Below are 26,014 nucleotides of genomic sequence, written 5' to 3'. Positions count from 1 at the left end.
ACTAAGTCAGTGGTCCCCAAACTGTGGGGCATGCATCCCTAGGGGGGCATGGAAGAACGTCTGGGGAGTGCATGGTGGGGCCCCGAGCCAGCCCCCACAGGGGGCAGGGAAGGAATGGCACTCAGCCCTGCTCCAGTCCCAGCACCAGCTCCGACCCCAGCCCCAGCTCTGCTCTCATTCCCTCTCCTCCCCCATCCCCAGCTCCTCCTCCAGCCCCAGTTCTGCCTCCAGCTCTGCCATCAGCCCAATCTCCTCTGCTGAGGCAACTGTGCAGTAACGTAGGGGGAGCACAGACAAATTCCATTACTGGAAAGGGGGGGTCCGACAGGAAAAGTTTGGGCACCACTGCTCTAAATGGACAATAAGGCAATAATTTTTCCTTTGGGGAAGTTTTTTCCTAACCCTAAGTAGTTGATGATTGGCTAATGTCCTGAAGCATGAGGATTTTTGATATTCCTTCTGAATTTTTATTCTGTCCATTATAGCACTGACTATTCTTCTTATTCACATATGTCTCACTCTATTTTGAATTTTATTAAGCTTTTTGCTTCAATAATATTTTTGACCGATACTTCTGTAGGTTAATTACACATTGCATTAATACCAACCCATGTGCTTTTTTTCTGTACCATGGTATGGAGGGAAGCAACTGCATGCTATTCATGCAAAATCAGATTTGGGAGAATAGAGCAGCAGAAAGACCAGAAACCATCTCTCTCTCACTCCGTTTAGCTACCAGGAAATCTGCACCACTTCCCCTAGCTACACATTGTTACGTGTACATGCTATCTTCTTTGTGTGGGGACTTCTCAGAATTTCACTGTCAGGAAGGTGTTCTTAATAGTCAGTCTATATTCTCCCTTTCTTAATTTCTTCCTGCTACTCTGTCTTCATGTATTCTAACTCTCTTTGGCGAGTGAGCACTTTAAAATCTTTTAGATTAATATTATGTCTTAATCTATAAAAATATTACCCAATCGTGATATACTGCTTTTCATCAGTAGATCATAAAACACTTTATAACAGAGGTAAGTATCGTCATCCTTATTTTATAGACGAGGAAGTTTACTCAGGGAGAGATGAAATAACCTGCCCAAGTTCACACAACAGCCCCATAGCAGAGTAGGGACTAGAATCTAGCTCTCCTGAGTTCCAGACGATTGTCCACGCCTTAGTGCATTTCTCATAAGCAGATTTCACTGGCTCTGGATAATTTTTCATTGCTTTTCTCTAACTCACCCCAGCTTGTCTGTCTTTCTGGTAACTTAGTGCTCAAAACTGAGGCAATATTTCCGGCTGTGTAGATAGGAATCATTATTCGCATGCTCCATGCTATGCTGACTCTGCATATTCTGTGCAAAATTGTACTGGGTGCTTCTGCTTCCATGTCACATTACAGACTCACATCTAACTTGCTATGCTCTGTTATCCCTTATCTCAGCAGGCTTTTATTAACTCAGCATGCTTGTTTAGTTATCAACCTCCTTTAGCATTTCTGGTAACTTTTTTTTTTTTTTTTTTTAAAAACCTCACATCTTTTAGCTGTTCCTCATGTAATCACTATAGCCACTCCCTGTTTTTGAATTATTTTTTTTGCAGAGTTTCTGTAATCTCCTAGTTTTTAGTTAGGGTGTCTTAGAATTTCTCACTTTCACACTTGACACATTTTGATACCTCCACCTTGTGTGGGTCCTCTGCACAGCTGTGAATACCACTCTATATCTTTTAATTCATTTAAATTTTCTGTCCTGAATTGTAACATATTTGTACTATTGTATTCTGTGAATTCAATAGCCCACACAAACTAGTTGTCATGAACCATAGTGGAAAACGTCTCATCTGCCATAAAGTATCGCAACAGTATATAAATATACGTAGCAATTATGAAAACAAAGTGGAGGTTGACCCAACACAAAAGGAGCACACCTTTCTGTAACAAAAAACACATGAGCGTCAAATATGAGAATAACTGCTGCTTTTAATATTTGTAGCCCTTTACAAGCTCCTATTAGGACATCTTCAGAAAAAGGCAGTGAATTCTGGCCCTTTCCATCTTCTTTTAGTGTCCCCAGAGGAAAAACCGGATAGAATTATCACCAACATGACTTCTGCTGGAGTTTGATAGGTTTTGGCAGTCCAGATGGTACAGATACCCAGAAATATTTTCACTTCAGTTAGTTTGGGGCTGGGGAAATTTCACTTCTTTCGTGTTTGTGGCACTAACCAACACAGTTTATAGTGAATAAATTCTGAATTGAAAGCTTGTGGGTTATGTTTCTCAAGAAAAATATTTATTTTCTTCAGTTTCACTCACCCAGAATAATGTTACAAGAAGAATGTATTACATGGCAACTCCCTGTGATTCTGCAGCACTCAAGATTTTTAGGAAGCTTAACTTTATTCATTGTCACTTGGACCATTGGGTTATTTATAAGGATGAAGCTTATTGGGACAGGTGACAGATCTCTCTTGGGGGCTGGTCTCATATTGCAGTTAGAACGGTCATGAACTAAGATCCACCAATACACGTTGCTACTTTTTGTTCCAAATGGAAGGCCTACTTAACTGACCTTGCCTTTGCTAACACAAAGCACAGTGTACATCTAATATATTAAAACAATAGTCCTCTTGCGATTTCTCCCTCAGAAGGGAGGCAGAAAGAACCATACATGACTGTTGTTAGTCACATAACTTAATGCAATTCTGGAAGGCACGCAGATATTAGAGTCCTGAGGAAGGTGTGAAACTGAACAGAATAGAATTCTTGATATTTCAGATTTAGCAACTGCCCTCTACATTTAAATTATTTTGATAGTGGCTATTTTAACAGTGAGATCTGTGTAGACAGATCATTGTTATAAACAGGATGATTTTGTTATAGCAATTGGTGAAAATAATGCCAGGGCTGTACATCATTGTCAGATGGCATTGTTAAAACTCTGACAGTATTCTCTGTGTGTGTGTGTGTGTGTGTGTGTGTGCGCGCGCGCGTGCACGTGCAAATGTTTGGAGAAGGTTTTTGTCCCAGTTACAAGGCTAGCTGCACTTTGTCCCCTCCATGGTCTTTCTAAGTGCACCTCATCAGGTGTCAGGGCTCTTGCCTTCATCTTTTCTGAGTTGGAATCCTATAATTGTCCTACTCTTAGATGTCCCAGGGCTACAGCATCCCGGGTATCAACAATGAGTACTTAGCAGTCCCAGGTGGGTTCGGCCCTGTAAGTTTTCTCTCCAGGGGCTGTGCCCAGTGGTTAATTCAGTGATCAGGCAGCTTTCTTAAAACTAAGCATTGTTTAATCTTAACAGTAGGAACAAAGCATAAGACAAAAGATTTTAAAACTGTTAAGTCTATACACATCTATGTCACTTGAGGCTTTGGTCTGCAGCAAGGAAGTAGCATATATGTAACTTAATAGCTCAGGATTGATTCTTAATGATTATGAATGATCAGGTGATTTAAGGTACAGTGAGTGATATCCTGACCCCGCTGAAGTCAAGGCAAGTGTCTGCATATACCCTGAAGTTCTGAGAGCTCTCAGTAATAAGCAGATGCATCACAAAGATTTCTGCCTGACTGACTGCTTCTGTTCAGGGAAAGAGGGCCCAAACAGGAGCTGCAGTACTGATTCTTGGGTCTGATTTGATCAAGTCCCTTCCAATCTTTTTAAAAATTAAAACAACTAGCTGGTTGAGCTATGTGACTGTGTTTGTACTTTCTGGTCCTGATCTGGCAAGGTTCTGAGGAGAAGGCTCTTGGCTCCTCCTGGGAACAGCCCTAAATTTGATAACTGTGCTCCTTAAGCATCAAGGAAAGATCTGTTTCTTATAAAGTAATTTTTGCTTATTTGTTGCATTGTTATATCATGTTTCACTTAGCAGAGTAGCTGCTGTATTTCAAATCACTGGCAGAATTCTCAGAACATACTGTCTTTCTTTTTTCCTTCAATTCAGGTTAAGAACCTGCTGGATATGAGTGTCTTGGCCTTTGTTCCGACCATTTTCCTTGGAATACTTGGAGGCCTTTTCGGAGCTCTCTTTGTTTGCCTAAATATAAAAATTAATAAAGTACGCGAGCGTTTCTTTAGCTCAATTCAAAATACATCCCTCAGAAAAACAAGCAAGCTCTTGGAATCTGTGCTGGTTCTTGTAAGTAAATAGTATGTGTTTCTCAAGTTAAAGATTGAAGTCATGTTTACAATGGTTCAGGTAAAATTGAAGGCCAGTCACAAGGTGGCTGGAGGTAACAGCAGATGACAGGGAAAATGACTTGCTGGTGCATGATTTAGCACAATTGGTATGCAATAGGCAACTGGGACCCAAAATGTCATATAGAGATTTTCAGGTGTTTATTATCATTATTATTATTCATTATTTATTATTTTTATAGCAATTACCACGTTACCATCTGTGCTGCCCCCAGCCACGCCTTCATTTTCATGATACTACATTTATTTAGTGGTATGGAGAACTGTTTTGCTGGATTGATAGCTGTCACATTCATTTTTGGTGTTTGGATGGTTGCCACCAGTAGGTTCCAACCATTTCCTTTCCCTTCATTCTTCCTCAGCAATGACAGACTACCTTGGCATTTGGGAGAAGCCTGGTTACCTGCTTCCCCTCTCTATCCTTTCTGTCCTCATCAAGAGGTGATGTGTTTTCCTCCCTGGCCTTTGGTTTCTTCAGGTGGCAATCTGATGGGCCTGTTTCCCCTCTAATCCTCTTGTGAGCATCAGTCTGTTCCCCTGCTTTGGTGCAATAGAACCAATTTAGATCCCTCTGCTACATCTGCACCTTTAAAACATAAAAGGCAATTAGGAGTGTACACCATTTGGATTGTGAAATATCCAAGTAACATGACACACCGTGAAGAGAGATCTCTGTTTGTTGGGGGAAGGATAGATGCATGAGGTATCAGGGTTGGAGAGAACTTCAGAGCTTTGGATTGATTTTGAGAACTTTTTAAGATGTTGCTTCATAGCTGGATTGGGCCCTGTGAAAGGAGCTATCCTATTTCCAGTCCTTGGAGCTATCTAGTCTTCCACTGAGTACAGTTTTTAGTTTGTGGGGAGGATTTTGCCATCAGAACTAGAAAAGTAAAGCAAGCCTAAAATGTTTCTATGTTTGTGTGTGTGTTTCCATCATTTTCAAATTCAAAAATACAGTGGAAGACATGGAAAGGGGCTTTGGAGGGTGGAGAGGGTGACATGTTTTGAGCATTCTTCTGTACTTTATGGAGATTGCTTTGAGTTGGATTTCTCCGCTAGTTTTACCTTCTGAACATCCACTTGCCATGATTTTCCTTTCTCCATTCTTTGCAGAAGTTTGCTGAGTTTTCAGATATTTTAAAGTGCCTGAATGTTTTCTTCAGAGAAACGAGTGAAAACCAAAACTTCATGCTGCTGATATCTCTTAGGCAGACCTGCCAGTATATTTACTGAGTTCAAGCTCCCTCTTGAAGAGGAAAAGTTATTAAAGGGCAGTGAGCCCACCCATGCAGAGCCTCTCCTGCCTGCCTGGCCATCCAAATGACCCTATCAGCCAAGCTCTGATCTGAGACAGCAGAAAGATCAGTGTCACAGAAGAACAATAGTTACTGGTTTAATTCTTCTGTGCTTTTTGAGATATACTGACATAATTGTGTTGTAAGCAGGACCTAATAACAGTTGTACCCCATTGGTATAGGCAGCATCCAGCTCTGTTATAACATTATATGTAACATAATATATATAATTATAATAAATATATATAAAAAGAGCCATATTGTGGGCCCTGAGCAAAACCCAACAGTTTCAGAACTTGGTTGGGTTACAACCCTATTGTAGCTGAGTGCCCCAAGGGGATGCTAGTAACTGTTATGATAATGTAGAAAAGAGTTAATTAAATGAGGCATTAAACCATGTGTACAAAAACTGATTGCCATAAACCCCTTGAAAATTCCGTCTCTTATCAGTCTATGAGGTTTTACTTCAGAATATCTTGTATTCCTTCACTTATTTATCTTATTTAGAAGAGCCAAAAGTATGATGGCGTTTTTGTTCTAAAACCTAAGAATTGCTGTCTTCCAGGAATAAAGGATTCTTTGATCAAAGCTCATTTGGAAATGGTGCCATGTGTGCAGACTCAAAACAGATTTGCACAGTTGAGGCCTAATAACAACGATGGGCTTTTCTGTATCCAGAAAGCTTCATTATTTTTCCCTGCTGTGTAAGGTCATGAATTACAACTTCTCATTTATCATTTGAAGATTATCTGAGTTATGGAAACCTCTCTTTCTTTCCTCCCTCTATAGCTGGACCTGTTGGTTGCCTTCTCATGAATACATTACAAACCCCTTACATGAACTCCCTACGTGTATGAAAACAGACTATTCTTTATTACTTCTCTGAAGAAACACTACCAGCTTTATCAGGACACAGTACGGGATTTCAATTTAGGACCAGCTAGCTGTGATCTAGGGTCAGATATAAAGAGAAAACAAGATGTCATAAAATGTTTGTTTTACACCATTGAAGACCCAATCCTACGTGATACTGAGCACCTGCAGGACTCAGGGAGTGACGCAGTTACCAGACGAGCTGCGCTTTAGACACCTCTAAGTCAGTCTTGACGGCACACCTTGGGTGACAGAGCTGACTTGTCCTGCACCTCACTCTGTGTGAAACCATACAGTCCAACCACTCTTAGACTGGACCTCTGGGCTACAGCCGCCCCATCTTTGACCAAATACATTAACGCAAGAGGACCCATAAGTCCTTTCACTCTGGGTGCCTATGACAGCTGATTAAAGAGACTCAAACAGTTTCTTCAAAAACAAAACATCATTTATTCACCCAAAGATGCATAGCATGCAGCGCAAAGGATAAAACAATGAATAGCCTATAAGCACATGGGTCTTATTTACATCTTAATCTTTTCTTGCAGGCTTTGGTAAATTTCCTTCAGCCCAGTTCTCCCATCTCTGGCTGCGAGAAGCAGACTGTGTTGTTGCAGCTTCTTCCTCCTTCTGTGGCTATGTCTAGACTTGGAGTGGGGGCTGTGATTCCCAGCTTGAGCAGACATCGAGCTAGTGCACTAAAAATAGTAGTGCAGTCATGGTAGCACAGGTGGTGGCAAGAGTGGAAGGCTAGTTGCCCCATGCACATACCTACAGGATCCAGGCAGGTTCGTACTCAGGGCAGCTATGCTACTGCAGCTACACTACTATTTTTAGTGCACTAGCTTGATGAGAGCTAGCACTAGTATGTCTGTGCAACATGGGAATTGCATTCCCTGTTCCAATTGTGGACATAGCCTGAGTTTGTCTGTCAGCCTGTGTTTAGCCTCAATCTGCGGACAGCCCTTTTTACCCCTCCATTTCTGCAATTAATCTATTAACTGGCTGGTGTTTTTTGATCTTTCTTTTGATATCTTAGCACTGTGCAACTTTGCTGGCACCAGCTTCTTTACAGCTAATTAACCTTGCTGTTGTATTTGCTGGGATGCTTCTTATCTCAGACATTGTTTTGCCTTTCCTGTTTAGTTCCTCTAAATCCCCTTTGGATCTCACTCCATAGCGAGTAACCCAGAATAAACACACAGAGGCATGCATGGTATTCATAAAAATAATATTGCTAGTCCTCAGTTTGAGTCAATGGGAGTTGAGAGCATTCAGCATCTTGCTGAAGTCATCATAATAGCCCAAATGTTTTAGCTGTTAAAAATAGCTTTGCTTAAAGTTTCATTTTCCCCATGGTTTAAGTATTTCATTCCTTCCCCCTTTACTTTTTAAAATAAACATTTTATGTAAATTCTTCACCAAAGTTAATGTAAGCAATGAAGTGAACTCCTATTCAGATTCTTTCCTTTTCACTGACTTTAGAAGGTCCTTCTCAGGTTACAATTCTTGTCTTATCATGTCTTGGTCTAAGCAAGGCAGGGCAGTAGTGGTTTGATCTAACAAGAAACTATATGATGCATTTTAAAAAATGATATAGAGTCAGGCAACTAAAAGAAACTATGTCACTGTGACTTTAATTACCCAAGAATAATCTTATGTAAACAGGTCTGCATTTAAACTTGGAAAGAAATCATAGTGGTATCTCCCACTCCCACAAAATAACCCTGAGCACTTTCCCTTAATGGGAATTGAATTCCTAATCTCCAGCCTATAGAATAGGGGCGGTTCTCTTTATAAAGTGCCCTCCTGACCTGTGGCCATTTGCTTCTCCATAATTCATCACCTTTCCCTACAAAAAGGAAATCACAATGTGGACAGTGTTCTGCCAAGAATATAGGAAACATATCTTTCCTTTTCTGTGTATTTTTATCATGATGACTAATTTGTTAAGTTCCAAAAGCTCAGAGTTTCTCTGAGTTGAGCGAACAGTTTCATGGTACATTTTTTAAAATTACCAAAACTTTTCAAAGTTACTTGAGATAATTTTTCCCCTCTTGATTTAGCAATGAAAACCAGCCATAACTGGAATCCTCTAGCCAATCACCTGCCTCACACCCACCTTCAAATGTTGGGGGCTTTGAATAAAGTTTGAGCTGGGTCTGAACCATCCCTGATTTTGATTTTTGCAAAAACAAAACCTACCTAGGTTTTGTAATCCCAGACCATGGCCAGTGCAGGCTGTCTCTGTTTTAGAAAGGCTGTGCCCAGAAGCTTTTTATGTTTAAGATATAGAGAAACAAAGACTTGAGATTCAGTTGTATGATAAGCAGTTACAATTGCAGATACAGTGGTGTCTCAGCTCCTTGGTTTCTGTAAAAGTACTACCTAATGTGTCGTAATAACCATAGAACCATAGGGTTAGAAGAGACTGCAAGGGTCATCTAGTCTAACCCTCTCACAAGATGCAGGATTTGTTGTGTCTAACCAGATGGCTGTTCAGCTTCTTTTTGAAAACCTTCAGCAAAGGAGTTTCCACAACCTCCATAGGCAATCTGTTCCATTGTTCTACTGTTCTTACAGTTAGGAAGTTTTTCCTGAGATTTAATCTAAATCTGCTATGCTGTAGTTTGAACACAGAGCCTCTTGTCCTGCCCTCTGTGGCAAGAGAGAACAACATGCTCCATCTTTTTTATGGCAGCCTTTCAACTATTTGAAGACCGCTATTATGTCCCCACTCAATCTCCTCTTTTCCAAACTAAACATACCCAGTTTCTTTAGCCTTTGCTCATATGGCTTGCATCCCATCCCTTTGATCATCTTTTGTCGCTTGTCTCTGGATCCTTTCCAGTTTCTCTACATCCTTTCTATATTTTGGAGACCAAAACTGGATACACAACTGCAGCTGAGACCTAACCAGTGCTGAGTAGAGTGGTACTATTACCTCACGTGACTTGCATGATATGCCTCTGTTAATACAACCTAAAATTGCATTTGCTTTTTTACCATCACACTGCTGACTCACATTGAGGTTGTGATCCACCTCAACACCCGGATCCTTCTCAGCAGTGTTGCTGCCAAACCAGTTATCCCCAATTCTATATTTGTGCATTTGTTTTTAATTCCTTAAGTGTAGCACCTTAAATTCCAGAGTGTGTATAAATGTCTCACTCATGCCTAAAATAGGGCACTTTTATAATGGCCCAGTGTGTTTCAACAGTTTCCTCATAGACACCTACTTAGTTTCAGGGCAGATCTATTTAAAAAAATATTCTTCCTTTACTTACAGTAATTTTACCTTCCGTAGAACTATAGATGGAACTCTAAACCATAGTTCAAGGTCCAACCAGCTTTGAGGCTTGGGGCAGCTGGGATCAAGATCTCAGTATTGTGGCTTGGTCCTGTCTGTTGCTGGAATACATTCAGACTTCTCATTTACACACCTCAGGTGCTTTTAAATAAGAACAAAACAACCAGGAAAAAACCCTCAGTAGTTTTATTTTTTTAATATCCTCTTTCAAATGGTATATAGAACTAGCAGAAAGAACACTGATGGTGAGGCCTCTCCTTTATGAAGGATTACAGTGCATGGCTAATCTCTACTTGTCTCTGTACAATATTTTATCTAATTTATTTCAGGATTTGTAAGGTGTCATCACTGCTATAGTGTCTAAGAACTTTCTGACACTGAGCACTGGAACGATACTCTTTTCAGAAGCCTTTTCTGAGTGGATTGGTTAAGCAATGAGGCTACAAGGCAGAAATAAGTAACCACATACTATAATGATGAGTGCTGTAAACATGTTTACAACTAAGTAATAGTTAAACCCATGAAGTTTAGCTGCTTCTATTTTAGGAGGGTGGGGCTGGGGCTTTTTTAGAGCACAGATAACTTTAAAGTGTCCAAAAGTGTGCTAGGTTCTTCCCAAAAGATACATGGAACACAGTTCACACAGTTTCAGTTTTCAGTCTAAAACCTCTATCCTGCAAGGAGCTCCATTTGGGGGTGTAACCCACTGGTGTGTGTGTTTTACAGGTCTCTCTCTATGCCGACCCACAGAGGACAGGAGTTGATTCAGCCCCCAGCTACAAAACCTTGGTTCTTTAACTCAAGCTGTAGAAACTCAGCTCATACTTTTAGCTCTGGAGGTCCCAAGTTCAATCCCTCTGTGTTGGCCAAGGTGGTGGCTATCGCAGGTGGACCCCAATTCACTTCACTGGGGCTTGATGTGGATACAGTGATCTGATTGTGTGGGGAATGTTTCAGGATTGAGATTTAAATGACTGAAGTTGAACAAGGTTGATCTCTCAAAATATGTTGGGCACGTCCCACAGAACAATTTCATTGTGATAGCTGTTGGTGATTCTAAATCATTCACTTTTTCTTCTTCTGTGTTTCTACCTCACATCCTGATGTTTTTGATTTTTTACACCTGCAGGTGTGTACCGTCACTGTGACAGTCTATTTGCCATATTTCTTTCCTTGCACTCCGGTCGTCAGTCCGAGAACTTTCCAGCTGAACAGCAGTTCAGAAATGTAAGTGGTGAGAGTGGCACAAGCATCTTTGTGTGAATGCTAATTATTACCACACTGTTTCTAGTAGTTTCTATGAACATCCCAGGGATAAAAATTCGCATAGATACATCAGCATTGCATGTTCAAAATGGATAATTGTATCTGTGCACATGAACTTTTCCAGCAGGTGGTATTGGGCATGCAACAACCAGGGCACACTAAAAGACAAATGCAATAATAAACAAGTGGGTCAGGAATATGGCCGTATATTTGAGACTACAAGTGCATTTACAACTTAGGGTCAGAATTTTGCTTTAAAGTTTACAGATGATAAATATCTATGTCCGAGGAACTCAGAATTAAAGAAAAACACTTTTGCTCTCAGTTTCTTACAAATTCATTTACTGAGGGGCATATTTGATTGTGAACTTAGACAATAATTTTCTTTGTTGTCTTTTAAACTTCCCTTGCATTGCTTTGTCACTAATTGTAAAAAGCAACCACAAAAGCCTACCATTAATTGTGACAAAATACATAACACAAAAGAGAACAAATAAGTTAGTTAGAAACTAGAAACTATCTAAATCAAAGTAGAAGAAGATACCTAACAGCCCTGACTATGCACAAAATGCTTGGGATGGAACTCCGTGCAAGGCAGAGGGCCCATGCATTAAGCCACACAGAAGACCTACTTTTAAGAGCTTACTTGGAGTTTATAGGGATGGAGGGCCCTCCACCAATCCTCTGGAATGGAGTGCACTTTACTTATCCACATCTGATCCACTAAGAGAGCAAAAGTAATTGGATTAAGTTAGTATTGTGGTAGCAGCCAGAGCACCCAATCAGGCCTGGGTCCTCATTGTACTATATATAGTGCAAAGATATAGGAGGTCCCTACCTCAGATAACATACACTTTGAGGGTCTGATTCAAAGCCCATAGAAGTCAATGGAAAGACCCCACAGACTCTGGTAGGCTTTGGATTACACCATAGTGGACTGAACCTTCAGCTTTTTCCATGCAAGCAGTCTCTGTACCTATATGACTCTCAGTTGACTTCAACAGGCCTTTGCATGGTTGAAGGAACAGATTACAGGTAGGGGCCTAAGATGACAAGTGTCATGTGGAAGGTAGGTGAGAGTAATACAATTAAATATATGTAAATTTTATAGGTATGTTATATAGAGGATGAGAGCCTCAGATTTGATTTTGATCTTGCAGCCAAGTATATATCTTTTTCTAGCTAGTATCTGTGAAGAATCTAGGGGATTTAGACAAAAAAAACTGTTCAGATTTTAAATTAAGTGACAGTTCGCTCTCTGAATTTTCACCAGTTTACAAGGGTGAATATGGTACAATTATGCCATCAGAAAAGATGGCAACACATTGTATTATAATTGCATTAATTTTATATGAAGATGTATTTGCCACCCATGACAATGGAATCTGAATGCCTTAAAAAAGTAAAATAAAAATGCAGACATATATTACTTTGTATACACCTGTTTCAGAGAATCATTTGATCTCTGAATAAGTACCATGAATAAGTACTGTATGCTGTAGTAAAGGTTTGTATTTTCTTTTGAAAAAACAAAACAAACAAACAAACAAACAAAAAAAAAAAAACGTGTCATGTCCTTAATATCAGGATTTGGCAAACCTATCACAGCTCTTTGGATCTTTATAGGGAAAAGCCTTTTCCCTGACCCCAACATCCTGTTTATATTTTAAGGGCTAACGACTTACAAAATATTATTTTTCAAAACAAAGCTGGTTTTGCTCTAAAGTTGTTCATAAAATTAATCTAAAATCACAAGAATTTTGTCTTTTTGCCTGCCCTTGAATCAAAAACTGCCCAGCTGATCCATATTAGAGGCTAACAGTCTTAGTGCTAACTTTAGTCTGATGCAGCTTAGATAGACCCAGTTATAAAGACTCCATCCTGGATAGACCTAAAGAGAAGTAAACATTAGGTTGTCATGAGCTATACATAGTCTGGAGATGGTGGTGGTGGTAGTCCTGGTGAGACTGTAATAAACTACAAGAATGAACGTGGAGTTAAAGCTTTGTTCATGATTCCCCTAGAAACAAAGATGCAGACAGTGTATGACTGATACTCATTGATCCTTGCACTCATAGGAAGTCAGTACAGATCATCTGGGATATACCTATTCCAACATAATATGACCCCTCACTCAGTGCTCCAGAGGAAGATTTATAAACCTCAGTGACTCCACAAATATAGCAAAAATTATTTCCCTAACTCTACGTTTCGTAGAACATATCATATCGTGACATGCATAGGCCTGGCCTACACTAGAGCTGGGCTGATTCCTCAGTTCACTGGCAGTTTGAAAAAACACAAATTAACCATCCCAAAACAACAACAACAACAAACAATTGGGGTTGGGTCAAACTGAAACCGAAAATTCTGCAAAATGTTGGTGAATTGAAAAAGTCGACAAAAATTAGTTTCAGTCAAATGAAATATTTTATTTCCAGGCATTTTTAAAAAGAAGGGCTAAATTCACAAAATGATCAGGACACTCACCCAGGATGTGGGAAACTCAGGTTCAGTTCCCCCCTCGGCGTGATGTGGAGAAGGGATTTGAACTTGGGTCTTCCACAGTGCAGGTGAGTATGTTAATCACTGGGATAGTATGGGGGGCAGTTTGCAATCCTCTTGAAGCTGTTCCTCTTTTTATATATGATTAAATAGCCAATCAGCAGGGACTTGAATTTGGGTTTTCCACATCTTAGGTTAGTGCCCTAATGATTCTCTCTCTCTGACCCAATTACTAATCAAATATTTTATACAAAGTGGATTAGCTTCAGCAGGACAGATTGAGAGAGACCTTCTCAAGACTATCCTATTGTCCTGGGGTTAGGGCATTCTTGCAATATGGAGTGATGGAGGACCAATTATACAATTTCTGAACCAAGATGGGGATAAGAAGGTTGTTTTTTCATTGGCTATTGTGTGTGTCATATTTTTAAAAATTGCAGATTCATCTTTTTTTGTGTGGGTGAGACTGATGTAAGAAGGCAAATAAAAAATTGGGATGAATCCTGTGTTCCTTTGGTTGCCAATTTGGGGTCTGGAAGAAATTTTCTTGCACTGGATATTGGTTAGAATCTTGATGTGTTTTCACTTTTCTCTGGAGTTCTGAACAGGGATCAGGTGGGCCAGTCACCACTGATTTCCTGCTGTTGGTGGAACAAATGGGATTCATGTTGTTTGTGGTAATGGTCAAAATGTGGTGGGTAGTTTCCAAACCCAGAGAAAGATATAAACCCTGCCCTTACCCGCATATAGCCTAAAAGGACAGAGAGACAGGGAAGGAATGTGAGGAAAGTAATGCTATGTATGAAGAAGGCAATCAGGATGCTGACAGGCACATCTCGTTGGTTACAAGTTTTTATGAAGCGAAATACCTGGTATCAATATGTGCACATGGCTCTTTTGTCTCCCTTGCAAAAACAATCCAAATTGCTAACTCCACTCTGGTCTTGAGGTCACTGTGATTTGGATTTACACACAGAAATACATATAAGGAACAATTTGGTTTGCTGATGACAATGTACAATGTTACAATAATACTCACCTGGTAAGGAGACATTACCAGATTGGGCATGGGATTTTTAAAATAGACTTCTTTTTCCTCCAGAATTGTAGAGTGAAACCATGACTCCTTAATTTTGGAAACTTTAGCTTTTCCGTGGCAGGAAATATCTAGTGGAACATGACTACTAATAAACTAGGGCCAACTTTAAGGGAGTAAAGGGCTAGAGGCTGCTAGAGAAGGGAGCTCTTTCTGGGTAATATCTATCAGAGGTGTCCAATAAATATATTCTGTTCAGATGCTGTACATTATATTAATCCATTTATATTATCATTTTTTTCTTTTTAATTTTTCAGCATATGCCCATATGAGAGAGAAATTTCGGAATATAGTTGTCCACCAGGCACATCGTGGATAGGGCCAGATGGGGTCAAATATTCCAATCAAACCTTTAATGAAGGTAAGGAGAAGTGTGCTGAATGGTTGCTAGGAAAAAATGGTGTTTGTGTAATTTGCACTTGGTCTCCAAATATGTTTAGCTGCAATGTAGGTTTTCTTTATAGTGGATTTAATTTTCCCCTCTCCAGAGACATGTCAGGAGAACTGAATCCCCCATTTAAAATGTGTGAGTTGGGAAGTTTGTGAATTATAGCACTTCTGAGGTTTATATAGGAGGAAAAAAAGTCTATCAGAGACACTAATAAAGGGAGAAGCCAAGAAGTTCCTTTTTCCTGGCTAAATGGCTATGGTTTCTCCCCATTTAGGTCATCTAAAAGAATAAAGCCACAGACTGCAGACTGTAAATATAAATGGTTCTCATTTTCTCAGTAAGCTCAGCCTACTGAATATAAGCTTTATTTAACCATAGTGAAGGTTGAAAGATAAAAGAACTGTTAGTGGGCATCTTTTAAAGGATCTATTTAATTTTCTGTATCCCTCATTTTTTCTTTTTTCTCTCTCCAAGCTGCTGCACTCCTTGCAGAGAGTGGAAAGCGAGGAATCATGTACCTGTTCAAACGTGGGACTCATGAAGAGTTTGGATACACCTCTCTCTTTACAGCTCTGGTATTTTATTTCCTTCTCTCCTGCTGGACTGCGGGTTCTGCTATTGCTAGTGGCCTGGTTATACCCATGCTGTGAGTATTGCATATCTAAAGTCATAGTTTAGATAGTAAAGGTCTGTGTTGGTAAGGCAGTAATCTGGGTTGAAAATGAAAGGCTGGCAATAGCAATGCCGTCATTGCTTTCAGTGGGTTACCTTGCTGGAACAGGGTGACTCGGCAGTAGTTAGGTAGAAGGGGTAAAATTGCAGAAGGGAAATGATGGAAAAAACATCCCCATGTAGCTGTGGATGGGCCATAACCAAAACCCTAAACCTGGAAACCCCTGATATTTGGAGTAGCTCAGGGACCTAAAACAAGCATTTAAGCTGGCTTCATCTCTATAACAGTAGTTGGATTTAGATTCAGACTTGGCATTTGGATCCTATTTCCATAATGGACTGAATCTAAGTCCTGGACCTGAATGCCTCTAAATGTTGGGGCAGTTTGCATCTAGGTCTCGACTTTGTGGTTCAGACCAATGTCTTCAGTGAGTAGGTTGCTGTGCACTAGTGCTGAATCCTTGCAGTAATGGTAGGAGGGTGTAGTGTGAACACTGATGTGGTCAACCTTTAATGGATGAATTGCTGATGACTGGAGAATGGATAACCAAAATAATATCACTTAGGTGCTGAAGGAACTCCAAAGTTTGAGATAGTTTTGTTATATGAAATCTGGGTTTTCTTTGAACAGCACTCTTTTTTTCTGAGAGTTGATATCTAAATCATTGTTCATTAGAAAGTAGTTGCTAAAAGGCTGGCAAGCATTTGCTAAGTAGATATTGGGCAGGATATGCATCTAGCAGCCAATTCCTGTGTCTGTGAACTGGTAACCTGACATCTGCAGCCCAATATACCTGGACAACATACATCAATAAAATGTATCAGTTACACAAGTAAATGAAAAAAAATTGAGTAATAGTGAGATACGATACTCTCCAAATCCTTCCAACTTCAGGCAATGCAATACCTCTTCTGACAGGGGAATAGTTGTACAAACCCAAGACTTTATTCAGGGCTTGAATTCATATCTTTGTAAATTAAATTCTTTTTCCAAGAAATGAAAAACTATGACTTAAGCCAATGATTTTGCCATTACTGCAAGGCTGTCTGTACTGAAAATTCTTGTGCCTTTTGTTGAATGCAGGGGACTGGGACTCAGGACTCCTGGGTTCTATTCCTGGCTTCATCAATGATTCACCGTGTGACTTGGGGCAAGTTACCTTTCTTCACTTTAGTTTATCCATGTGTAAAGTGGATATAACAATACTGTCCATGCCTACTTCATAGGGTTGTTGTGAGGTATATTTAACATGTTCAAAACTATTTGGAAATTCTAGGCTGGAGCTATAGAAATGCAGATTGTTGTTGTTTGGATTGGACTGAATGATGTACCCCAAACCCTTGCCATATCAGGGGTTGTTTACATTTAAAATTCTGCAGCAGCACAGATGCACAGATGTAGCATGTCGGTGATGACATTACCTGTGCCAATCTGGGGGGAAGGGGGTTTCCTCCCATCTGTGTATGTATTGCACCTCCCCGAGAGGCATTAGCTAAATCGCTAGGAGAATTCTCCCATTGGTCTAATGCTGTCTACGCTGGGGATTAGGGCGGTTTAACTGTGTTGTTTAGGGGTGTGGACTTTTCACTCCCCAGCGTGATGTAGTTAGATTGACCACATTTTCTAGCGTTGACCAGGCCTTAGTGTATGCCTCTCAACTGCAATGTCAGTGAACACTGGAGAGCCTGAAATATTGCATCATACTATACTTGTTCTTTTTTAAAAGCAGTTGATATATTAGCTTCTTCAAACAAAGTGAGGGGAACTTGGTAGGTATGTCAGTTTTGTGCCTAGAGGTGATAATGACTGCCACTAAATCAGTGACGTTACAAGATCCCAGAGGACCCTGGGTAAAAATAGATTGGGGCCCCATTCCCAGTTCCAGAATTGGCCCCCCTTGAGCTCCCGTACAGTCCTATTCCATCCCACTCATCCTTTAGCCCCCTGCCCCTGTCCAGCCCTTCTGACCCCCAGCTGCTGCCTATATACTCCCAGCTTCTGCCTAGCTCTACCACAGTCTCAACCTAGCCCTCCCCTCCCCTAACTCCTGCCTAGCTTCCCTCAGCCCCTTCATGACTCCCCTACAAATCCCCAGATTGCCCCATGAGCTTCCCTTGCTCCCCTCCCGTTCTGATCCTGCCCCCCCCTACTCTCCCTGAACCCTGCTTCAGTCTCTTTCAATTCAATCCTCCGCTCCCCTAGCCCTGATCCAATCACCATCCAGGCCCTGTTTAGCTCCCCTTCTGCCCGCTTCCTGGAGTTGCCCTCTCTCAGCTCCCCACCTTGGTCCTCTCTAGCTTTACTCCAACCCACATCCCTCCAACGCTGCTTCAGATGCCTCAAGTTCTGCTCCAGTCCTGTTTCCCCACCCCCAGCTCTCAACTGCCTCTTTCAGCTCCCTCTGCCCCCAACCATTGCCAGTCTTTCCCCTGCCCTATTTTCCTGCCCCATGCAAAGTGGCCCATGCTTTTACCTTGTGTTCTGCCTCTGAGTGGGGGCCATGTCTCCCTTCTCTAGAGGTCCCCTGCACATCCCCTGGCACTGTGATTCTCCCATGCCTTCTCCACACATCCTTGCTGACTGCTCAGGCCTGGGGTCACCCCAGCTGGAGGGCCCCCCATCTGACTCTCTCCCCACCCTGTGAGGCCAGCAGGTCCTGTTCTACCCTGACTGCCCAGCTGGTTGGGTCCCCATAATTTAAAGGAACCTGGTGCTGCTCGAACAGGGTTGTATTACAAAAGTAGAGCTGACAGAATGAAATGCTGGGTTAGCAGAGAAGAAGGAAAAAACCCTGGAAAATAGCGTATCTTGCAAAAGTAATGTTCTCATTTTGTTCTTTTCACATTCAGGTACACAGGAGCTTTATATGGCAGGATAGTTGGCCTGATTCTTGTGTCCATTTTTGGTGTTCAGACTAATGAACAAGAGGCATGGATTGATCCGGGACTCTTTGCTGCAGTTGGAGCAGCTTCTTTTTTCAGTGGTGTGTCAAGACTAACCATCTCCCTCACAGTTATCATGGTAAATGTGTTAAGTTCTCAGATATTTGGCTATCTTGCAGGCTGGGTTGTCCTAGAACTTCTTCTGCCACAACTAAGTGAGCCCCTCACTGGTGCCCCATGGGGTCATAAATAGGAGTCCTGTTGGGTTAATTGTTTATTTTTGGTTTGCTTGGGGTTTTTTTTGGAAGGATTTTCATTAGTAAAATATGTTTGGAATTGGCTCTTTAATTCTGGAGAAGAGAATCCATTTCTCATTGCAATAGTAACAGAGGTGTCAATAATTTATTGCCAAGGGAAGCAGAATCTAGGACCTCTGTTTTTTAAAACATGGAGTATGACATTTAAATGACTGACACCTGAGGTGAGTGGTGACTTTTGTGTGGAGGGAGATCTTGCACAGTGTGTCTTTTGTAAGTGTACCTTTGAGATTCCTTTACAACTGGGTGCCCCACTAGTTTTTGTGTGCCTCTAGTTTGAGTAGAATGCACTGGGACTCTTTACATTGGGGGAAAGTTAAAGGTTAAATGGAAAAGTATTACATTTAGAGGGATTTTAGCCTATCCTGGTTTCAGCGCCTATGCTTAAGGGTTGGGCTTTAGTTGTGCTGAGAATGGGAGGGACAGATGAGACTGAGTTGACTGAAACTCACACCAGACAAAATAAGTGATGTGGATGCCACAGGTTCAGATTCTGTCAGGAAAAACTCAACATTTCATTCTCCCAAGGTACATCAATCATGTTCCATGGATATTGGTGTGCATGTGTGCGTGTGCTCGTGCAAGAAAAACATTTAGATGAGACATTAAACCAAGCCCCTGTCTGTCCTGCTTGATTTGCCTTAAAGATCTCATAATTTTAAGGGTAGGAGTTTACCCTGGGTCCAGGTCAAGGTTTTCATTCCCAGCACACTATTGTGCAGTCTTTTGTGATCTGGCTAGTTGTCATTAGAGCTGTGCATAGGATGAAAGTTCCAATTAATAAAAGATTTTGAGATTTCAAAATTTGGGTTCATTCTGAAAGGGAACAAAAAAAAAAAAAATAAAAATAAAATTCTCCATGAATTAAATACTTAAAAAAAAAGAAAACCACTTCAGGTCAAGCAAAACATTTAGTTTTGAAAAAAGTGTTTTGTTTTTATTCTTATTTTTAAAAATTTGATTATAATATAATATATAAAATAAAATTAAAAGTAGTTTCAAAATGAAAAATAAAAAATGCTTAGTTCAAGATATGTTGAAACAGGACATTTTGATACAGTCAGAACCCTCCCCCACCAATTTTCTTCTGAATCTTTTTTTGGGGGGGAAATCCACAGTTTCACAGAGCGTTTTGTTTTTGATGGAACTGTGTGTTTTGACAGTTTTATAGTTCAGTTGAAATTTCTCCAACCAGATCTAGTTGTTACCATTCACCCAGAGGTGGCTACATGTCAGTAATATTTTATGTTTATTGTTTGTAAAGCATTTTTTAATCCTTCAGGATGAAAAGTGTTATGTATATATAAAATATTTTTACTTTACTATAAATGATTTACAGATGTTATTGTTTTACTGAAGCTCTTTAGGGTTGCCAATTTTGTTTGGACATATTCCTGGGGGTTTCATCACATGACATAATCTTTAATTAAAAAAGTTATCTTTAATTCCTGGAGACTCCAGGACAATCCTGGAGGGTTGGCAACCCTATCTCTATTTCCCATGCCCCCTTGCTATTTTAACACTTCTTTCCCTTTTCAGTGTGTATGCACTAAAGTTCTCTCCTGCTGATTATCAGATTATAGATGTTTACATCTTTTTTGAAGGTAGGGTACTGAAAATTCAGGGTTGATTGTGACAGGCTGTGAAATCTGGAGGAACTGGAACTAGGAGAGTCATTCCCTAAGGAGCTGCTTTAAGTTTTATGAAAGCTACAAGATGGCACTAACCTAATGCCTTTGCCAGGGGAGCCTGGATTTGCATGCACTAACTTTATGAAAATCCAATTTAAATATCATTTGTATCCTGTCACTTGAGGCTCTTGTTGCTGATCTAGCGCCTCAGTGGGAAGGCAGATGATTGACGTCTTCCTTAGCTTGGTGCCCGAAAGGCTGTGGTTCACAGCAGGGAAGTGCAAAATTATTTCTTGCCAGAACACTTACCAGTCTTGCATGATGAAACCAGAATTGTGCTTAATACAATTCTAATAAAGAGGCAGACACTGTAAATTTTGTTATTTTCAGCTCCACTTCCCAGACTCCTGCTTTTCTGACTGCCAACTAAGAGCACACAAAATTAGCACTTAACTGCTAAGACAGCAGCACAAGAATCAATTGAAAAGGCACCAGAAAAATTATAGTTGCACTGCAATGTGCTCTGAAATCCCCTAGGTGTCATGTTCTAACTCCTCTGTGCCTTGTTGTTTTGCAAAGGGAGATTGTGCTTCAGTTCAAGTTCGTCCAAAATAAATAGCTGTATTGCTTGAGGAAATATTAATTTTTGACGGGGGAAAAAAGGACTTGGACATGACAATGCAAAAACATAGTTAAAAGGTTGTGCCCCCAAACCATAAAATGCACATATTTTCCTATATAGTCTGATAGTTTAAAAAAGAATTGGGAATGTTTGCTTTGGCTTTCGGCACAGCTTTCCATTTGGAAACAGTTATGAATGTGGAGCTTGTAGTGAACAGGTTTGTAAAATGCTTTCTTTTCTTTTTGTGACAGACCCCACAGGAATCTGGCCACCTTTTCTTTCTTGGCTGCCTCTTTCTACCCCGTGTTGACACTTGACCTTCATTGTCTGCCCTTTGTGGCAAGTGGCGATGTTTCCCTTGGATAGTACAAGAAGTGCAAGACCTCTGTCCCCACATCCTCCTGTCTCTTGAGGCTGCATAATTGTCCTGAGTTCATTGGCAAGAGGATGGTCTGGGGGTGGGAGTTCATTTTATTGAAATAGAGTTGTCTCAGTAACTTTTTGTTTGTGACCAAACTTTGTCCCAATTAGATGCTTGAAAACCTGAATCTGACTTGCATTGCTTCCCCGGTGTTAAAAATGGAGGATGGCACTGGTCTGGTGTGGGATTAGAGTTCAAGTCCTGTACTGAGGGCTTGTCTACAGATCACAATGATATCTCTTTAACTATACTGGTACAGTGCTACAACCTCTGCTAATGTGGATGCAGTTATACTAAAATAGCTTCCTCCCTTAAAGGGAATAAGTTATACTGGTAAAAGGCATCATTATACTGATACCCAAACTAGGGGTTGCCCTAATTTAAGGGCACCCTCCTCTGGTGGAGATGGGGAATGGAGTGCTGGCATTTAGATGGGGCTATACCCAATGCTCCATCACTGGAGGGAGGGTCTGTTTGACACCAAGCCTTTGTAGGAAGGGTGATGAAAAGGAGAAAATCTGGGATATCTTTGGAGCTCAGAAGATTTCCCTCATGTTCAGGAAAGAAGGGCAAGCATAGTTTTACATAAAGCAAAATGAAAGGAAAAATATCCTCAGAGGGTTGGATAGGTCAGTGGCCTGGTAATAGGATACAGAGCATTTAACTTCGGAGCACCAGTCTGAATCTGACTCTAGACCATAATGAGAAATATTCAGTACATTTTTTTGTGTGTTCAGAATGAACAACTGCAAGACCTCAAATTTAGCATTTGAATTGTTCCCTCTCCCACCTTTCTGCCCTCTTACTCTAGGCCTGCCAGCAGGGAACATGGCTTTGTAAGTGTGTGGCTTGGGAGTGGTAGGGGGACCCTAGTAGTGAATTAAAATTGCTAATCATCTGATGGTTGTTCAGTGGACTATGTGCAATTGTTGGTCTCAGTCCATTTCCTAATGAACACGTGTTCATATCACAGAAACCACAGATGGCACTGTCACTTGATACTAGTTTAGCAGAGAATCCAAAGATGGATGGGGAATGGAGACTTAATCCCATAGGTGCCCAGATCAAGACTGTGGCACATAGGTAGGGCCACGTTGCTTGTAGTCAACCAAAGAACACTGCATATGAATCTCTTGTTCTGTACTTTGGAAACAGTTGTATCTGTATTCTTTTCATGTACTATGTTCCAGAGGGGTAGTCGTGTTAGTCTGTATACAGCAAAAACAACAAGAGTCCTGTAGCACCTTAAAGACTAACAAATTTCTGCGGGCATAAGCTTTCGTGGTCTGAAGAAATGGGTTGCAGCCCACGAAAGCTTATGCCTGCAGAAATTTGTTAGTCTTTAAGGTGCTACAGGACTCTCATTGTTTTTTCATGTCCTGTACTTCCTATTGATGTATGAGCATCTAAATGTACAGCTGGCCAAACTAAATTTCCAGTTCTTGGGAAATTTGGACATTTTGAAATTTTCCATGAACTGGAGATCCTCAGCACTTTTTTTCTTTTGGAAAATTTCCAACCAGCCCTACCCAAATGTGGAAGGGGCACTCAAATTATACCCTTAGCATACCTTTTTTTCTCTTTTAAAAATAGCTTTGCCTACAGATTATCAGCTTCTTCTATTCCTTTACTTCTGTTAGTACAGTACTTTTTCAAAAGCTTAACTTTTAGTCTAAAGTGTATAAGCTATTTTAATATTACACATGCCAAATTCTGGCACTTCCATTTCAGCTTTGGTCAGGTACTGAAACCCAGCTGTTAAATCTTAGGTGATGGTAACTACACAGAGTTTATCCATTGTCTCCTTACTCCCCATCATGCTATGGCACTATTGCGAAATCTAGATCATGTAGCCAATACTGTGCGAAAACAAAGATTTTGATAATACATGTTATATGGCATCCTTCAAAGCAATGTTACACAGAGCACTATGACGTACAAGTCAATGTATTGAGAGGTGTTTGCAACAGGCTTGCGTGTCCTTTGAGTGTTTACAGGAGATTCTGGTAACGTATCAAAAGCTGGTACCGACAAGTGATGGACATCTTAGAAATGCTTAAATAGACACAAGATTATAGCACAGACAAAGCAAATGATCCACAATTTAGATCCAACTGAATGCCTGAGGATGTGTAGGCACAGCACACTGGTTATGGAAGATGGGCCACAGCTATTTAAAGCTGAAAATATAAGTATAAGGATTTTAAAATCAATGTGAAGTTGACAGGAAGCCAGTGGAAAGATTTTAAAATAGGAGGCATGTGCTCAGAAAATTAAGTGTTTATTAGGATACAAGCAGCTGCATTTTGAATGAGCTGCATCCTATGGGAGACATGGTAAAAACTGGAGCTCCTAAAAACAAGAAATACTTGCAATAATCTAGCTTTGAAAACACTAAAATCACTGACCAGAAATACTAAATCCTCCTTTACTGAGTGAAGGTCTCAGTCTGGCAATACATTACAGATGGTGACCTGAGGCAATATGATGAAAATAGAATCTAATAGTCAATGATGGCAGGGACTTTGGTTGTCTATGCCATCTGTAAAGAGACTATTTTGGGAAAAGGGAAGCATTGTCGTCATTGTAGGCAAATCAATTCTGCACTATAGCAGCAGGGTTGATATAATGGCCCCCAGATCTCCTGTTTAACAGGTGAAAATATAGTAAGTGAAAATGGCTAGTTTGTGCATTAGCTAGGCAATAAAATCATGGAACGTACTGCACTCATATTAAGCTTGGCCTGTAAACACCAGAGTGTACTTTCTAGCTGATGAGATGCAAGAAAAATGCCACTATAGATGTGCCTTGTATCAGACTGTGAGTAGCTGGATTGTGTATTCTCCACTTCAGCCTCCTCCTCTGGGATACCCAAGACCCACAGATTAGATTGCCAGCAGTTGCGGTTTGTTCACAAGCTTCACAGTCTTACCTTGTAGCATTTATGTGAATTTTCTCTGGGAGCTTGTGTGTCACTAATTCTGTGCTTTTTCTGAAGGATTTTTGTTGCTTATCATTCACTACATCTATTAGTGTGTTGATTTTGTTTCAAGTTCTTGAAAGTAGGTAATATAACTTTTTAAAACTCATAAATATTCTGTCCTCTGATGAGAAAGAGTGGTAAACAAGCAGCTTTGTTTTCCTGGGGCGTTCAGTGTCCAACTCAAATGGTTCCCCCACACTGTCAGTTGCACCAACTGTTGCACTCCGTCTACTGTATTATGTTTTATACTGTGCTAATAACCATGGCATCTGCCTCTTTAATATGCTCTTTTGCTTCTCCTCCTGGAGGCTCTAATTTATAGGCAGCATCTTTTTGGCAGAGGGAGGAGAAAGTAGGGTAGCAGAACAATAGCCTAGAAGAGCTATATACTTACTCAGTCTCATAGTTTTCTGCCTAGATGGTCCCCCCTAGTTTGTAGTTTTGTGAGAGTTTTCTCATTCATGGGGAGAGGAAACCTAGAAAAGGGGTTGGGTGTTACTTGGGAGGGTGTTGGAAGAGGGGTTCTTCTCCCCACCCCCACAGTTGAATGGCTAAGAAGGACTTGGGGGATGAAGGGTGTGTGATTTGCGTATGTGGAGGAGAGACTCATTCATCTGCTCCTCCTTCCAAATGACCTGTTCCCTGGCTCTAGTGATTTATTGTAAGGGAGGGATAGTAGTAATTAATCCTATTCTTCCCATACCCTCCTTTTTAAGCAAACTATCTCTTGACTTTAAAACATCCACGAACGCCCCACTGCAGGTGTTTCTTTTTGGTTACATAGTTTTCTTTATTTTACGTTACTGGTTGTTAAATATATTCTCAAGTGCCCCAAAACTGAATCGGTCCAGAGTTCAAATTGCCCAGTGGTGCCTCATGCCCTTCTAGAGTGTGGGAAGTGGCTGAATTTGAACTTTTGAGAATTAGGAGGTAAGGAGTTGGAGTGGTGGGGTGTGGACCTCTGAAGAGCAGAAGATGTGGGGTTGGGGTGCCCATCCCCACAGTGCAGCCTTAACTTTCCCTCTTGGAGTTGGCATTAGCCAGTGTGAATGGTTTAGTGAGGATGGTGCAAAGGTTAAGAAACTACCAAGGTGAGTGTAGATTCTTTCTCTCTTCAAGTCTTCAGATCCAGACTGGATGCCTTTCTGGAAGATACGCGTGAGTCAAACACAAGTTACGAGGCTCAGTACAGGATGGTTGTTATCCAGGAGGTCAGACTAGATGACCTAATGGTTCCCTCTAGCCTTAAAATCTATAATCTTGTCTTCAGAACACTCTCCCAAAATGAGAAGCGGTGGCCTGCTGGTGGGACCGGATGGGATTCCTTTCAGAGCTTGTCACTCCTTTAAAAAGCAATAAGGTTCATGGTTAACATGTGATGCCTGATTACAAACACTTCCCTCAGAAGCTAGCTGTGTATTCTACTTTTATTGCACCAGCAGACCTTGTTGGCCAACTGAGCAAGAGTCTCGGCTGAGAATTGACCTTGGCGGGGTCTCTGATATGGTGAGAGCAGTATGACAATTACACACTGTTTTAAAAGAAAT

The 26,014-nt window shown here is 40.7% G+C and overlaps 1 protein-coding gene across 1 annotated transcript in view; it reads left to right on the top strand.

The window, feature by feature from the left end:
- LOC137156871 (chloride channel protein C-like) overlaps positions 1-26,014 on the top strand; it is a 94,809-nt gene that overhangs the window by 17,174 nt on the left and 51,621 nt on the right. Inside the window, exons 7-11 of the mRNA XM_067553877.1 lie at positions 3,949-4,143; positions 10,810-10,907; positions 14,805-14,908; positions 15,413-15,584; positions 18,461-18,632. Of these exons, the coding sequence (XP_067409978.1) occupies positions 3,949-4,143; positions 10,810-10,907; positions 14,805-14,908; positions 15,413-15,584; positions 18,461-18,632 (741 nt within the window). The remainder of the gene's footprint in view (positions 1-3,948; positions 4,144-10,809; positions 10,908-14,804; positions 14,909-15,412; positions 15,585-18,460; positions 18,633-26,014) is intronic.

This window comes from Emydura macquarii, unplaced genomic scaffold (assembly GCF_026122565.2).
Source record: "Emydura macquarii macquarii isolate MOO-44397 ecotype Brisbane River unplaced genomic scaffold, CSIRO-AGI_Emac_v2 contig_1477, whole genome shotgun sequence".
Classification (NCBI taxonomy): domain Eukaryota; kingdom Metazoa; phylum Chordata; order Testudines; family Chelidae; genus Emydura; species Emydura macquarii.
Note: the sequence above shows the minus strand (reverse complement) of the source record. Positions and strands in the feature narration are given on the sequence as shown.